Here is a 3043-nt window from a genome sequence, read left to right as displayed (position 1 = left end):
TCGCAACATATCTATAAGCATTTAGTACATAATTTAATACCTACAATATACACAGATCTAGCTAGAAGTCCTTCACGTTGATCCCCGATTGTCCAAAAAGTTCTCCTATGCTGCTAGTTTAGCTCTTAGCTCTTCTGAATATATATATATATATATATATATATATGAGCTGCATCTCAGTGAGTACTATATTTCAAAGTAAAATGAATTATTAAATGAATATTAATCCTTAAGTAACTTTATATATATATATATATATATAAAACATACACTATATCCAGATCCATCAACTAATACTTTCCAATCAACAATATATGTCCATAAAATAGTTTATTTATACTTCACAAACGAACATTTACAAATCTCAACATTTTATATATATCAAGTATCCATAAAATTCCACTAATATTAGAACCCGCCTTTAATTCACTATTGTATAATAATTTCATACAATATGTACAATATATACAAATACTTCACAATGTCCAAGCTCTAGCAATAACATACACGAAATGCAACTCAATGTCGCATAATTATCAAATACCCATTAAATCAGCATTTCATCCAAGCACTTAACAGATCAGGCTCTAACATCCTACACGCAATTAAGTATATTTAGAACACATTCAGACAATATCAACCATCATCATATCCAATCTCAATCAATCCTAACAGACAATGCATAACACCACTCAAACAATATAGTCACATGGTCGCATTTCCTTGAGACATGTTAAGACGGTACCGTAACCCCGTACGTCTCACTCATATCATCCTCAACTCCTAATCCCCATATCTCATAAGCGGGGGCCGCCTATTAACCTCTGGCGATAAGAGTTGACCACTATTTATATTCTGTTGGGTCTAGTGGCCGATTAGGTCTCTATTTCTATTCAGCCGGGTCTTGCAGCCAATTTGGTCCCTACTTATATTCCGCCAGGTCCAATGGTCGATCATGCCCCTATTTATATTTCACCGGGTCCAGCGGCCGATCAATGGGAATCTCTAGGTTTTGTTAAGTGTAAATTTTCCAACAACTGGAAAATCATCCTCGTGGAAAAAAACAATTTCTCGAGTGATAATTTTAAATTTTGTTTTTATAATTGTTCTTAGTTACCCTGATCTGGCACAATGCTACCCCCTTAATAATCCAGCGCCATGTAAAGAAAAACTAAATCTAAAACTAAAAACATTTCAGTTAGTAATTAAACTGGGTCAGTTGATAACTGAGCATCCAAAAAAAAAACCTATAGAAATGAGCAAGAATTTCTAACATGGGCATCAAATTGAGTTCATCCTATACCACATCTAGGAAATTTCAATCACTATCATCTTGATCATCTGAAAAGAAAAAAGGGAAAAAATGCAAATGGCAGAAGAAAAAGGTGACGATCACAAGGAAGACGGCACTGTTGATCTCAAAGGCAGACCTGTCTTAAGATCGAAGACTGGCTGTTGGAAGGGCTGCTTGTTCATTGTTGGTAATTTTTCGCAGTTCCTTCTCATTGCTTTTTTTTTTTTCCCCTTTATCAGGAATCTCCTGTACTTTAGGTCAGTTGTTCAAAGTTCTTTCGTCGTCCTAATATTATATTCGAATGAGCCATCTTTTAACTGTTGTGCTAATAATCGTTTACATTGTACGAAATCTTTGAAAGGATTGCATATCATGGAGTCGCCTCAAACCTGGTGTTGTACTTCGCAAAGAAGCCACATGAAGGCACAGTGACATCTTCCAACCATGTTACCAATAGGGCTGGTACCTCTTGGCTGATTCCGATAATCGGTGCTTAAATTGCGGATGCTCATCTGGGCCGATACCGGACTTTCATCATTGCGGCCCTCATTTATCTGACGGTAAATCTTGATCCCCTCAAAATTGCTACAACTTTACATATACCAAGAAGCACTTCCCTTCCAGTTCCCACTTTCCCTTGCATATTAATGAGGGATGTGTTATGTACATCTTGATTTTCTAAAATCCAACGTTCAAACTGGACAGGGGATGGGGCTCCTGACATTGGCGGTGTCTCTTCCGGCGCTGAAGCCACCGTCCTGTGGGCCCAACGTCAAGGAGGAGAACCGTGGGTTGAAGGCCTCAACTTTCCAACAAGCCTTCTTCTTTGCTCTCTATGTGATTGCGCTAGGGAACGGGGGTACAAAGCCCAACATCTCAAGCATGGGGGCAGACCACAGTTCGATGACTTCGAGCCCAAGGAGAAGACCCAGAAGATGTCCTTTTTCAACCGGTGGATGTTCACCGTCTTTACTGGCTCTTTGCTTGCACACACTGTGGTGGTATACATCCAGGACAACGACAGCTGGGGAATGGGCTACGGGATTCAAACTATTGGACTCGGATTAGGTATTTGGTACTGGTGACCTCGGTGGAGGGGTCGGGGTCGTCGACTGGTGGCCCTAACCCTGAATCGACCGGGGACTTCCGACTTGAAGTCCCCTGTTGATTCGGGTTGGGGTTGCCAATCGGCGGTCCCGACCCCTTCACCGAGGTCTCTGGCGTCCTCTGTGAATACCGCCGACCTCCACACCTCTTTCCCTTTCGATTTTCTTTGTAGGACTAAAATGAAATAAAATGGAAAGTTGATGGAAGGAATGATAAAATAAATAAAATTTAGAATCAAAATGATTAAAAGGCTAAAGATTGAGAACTGAAAATGAAAAAAAAAAACTAACGTCGTAATCCTCTATGTCTAACGAAGTACACCACAAGGAAACTAATTGTCCTTAACAAAAACACATTGTGCAATTTGTCCAGACCCCAAACCACAAGAGTTTTTGTACTTTTCCCTTATATATTTGATTTCCAAAGAAATTTATAGAAGGGCTACCAAAGGTAAGGTTTGGCTATTCTGAGCAATGTACTAAGTATTCTTATGATTAATGAGTATACATAAATAAGAAAATATACTAAAACAAATTCTTGTGAGCAATGGTGTTGTTGTGGATATCAAGTTATTAATAAAAAAAGATTATAATATCCTATAAATAAAATCCGAAAACCATATAACTATATATCCAAAAAAAT

General features: G+C 38.5%; 1 protein-coding gene across 1 annotated transcript; it reads left to right on the top strand.

The window, feature by feature from the left end:
- Nucleotides 1-1369: 1369 nt before the first annotated feature.
- On the top strand, nt 1370-2379 carry LOC116188791 (protein NRT1/ PTR FAMILY 5.2-like). Its single transcript, XM_031518261.1, has 4 exons — nt 1370-1470; nt 1534-1551; nt 1656-1756; nt 2000-2379. Exons 1-4 carry the CDS (start codon nt 1370-1372, stop codon nt 2377-2379), a joined length of 600 nt encoding a protein of 199 aa, XP_031374121.1.
- The last annotated feature ends 664 nt before the right edge of the window (nt 2380-3043 follow it).

This window comes from Punica granatum, chromosome 8, assembly GCF_007655135.1.
Source record: "Punica granatum isolate Tunisia-2019 chromosome 8, ASM765513v2, whole genome shotgun sequence".
NCBI lineage: Eukaryota > Viridiplantae > Streptophyta > Magnoliopsida > Myrtales > Lythraceae > Punica > Punica granatum.
This window is presented reverse-complemented; position numbering and strand designations above follow the sequence as displayed.

Coding starts and splice junctions, on each gene's coding strand:
- LOC116188791 (XM_031518261.1), top strand. CDS start 1,370: ATGGCAGAAGAAAAAGGTGACGATCACAAGGAAGACGGCACTGTTGAT. Junction 1,757..1,999: donor CCATGTTACCAATAGGGCTG/GTACCTCTTGGC, acceptor CAAACTGGACAG/GGGATGGGGCTCCTGACATT.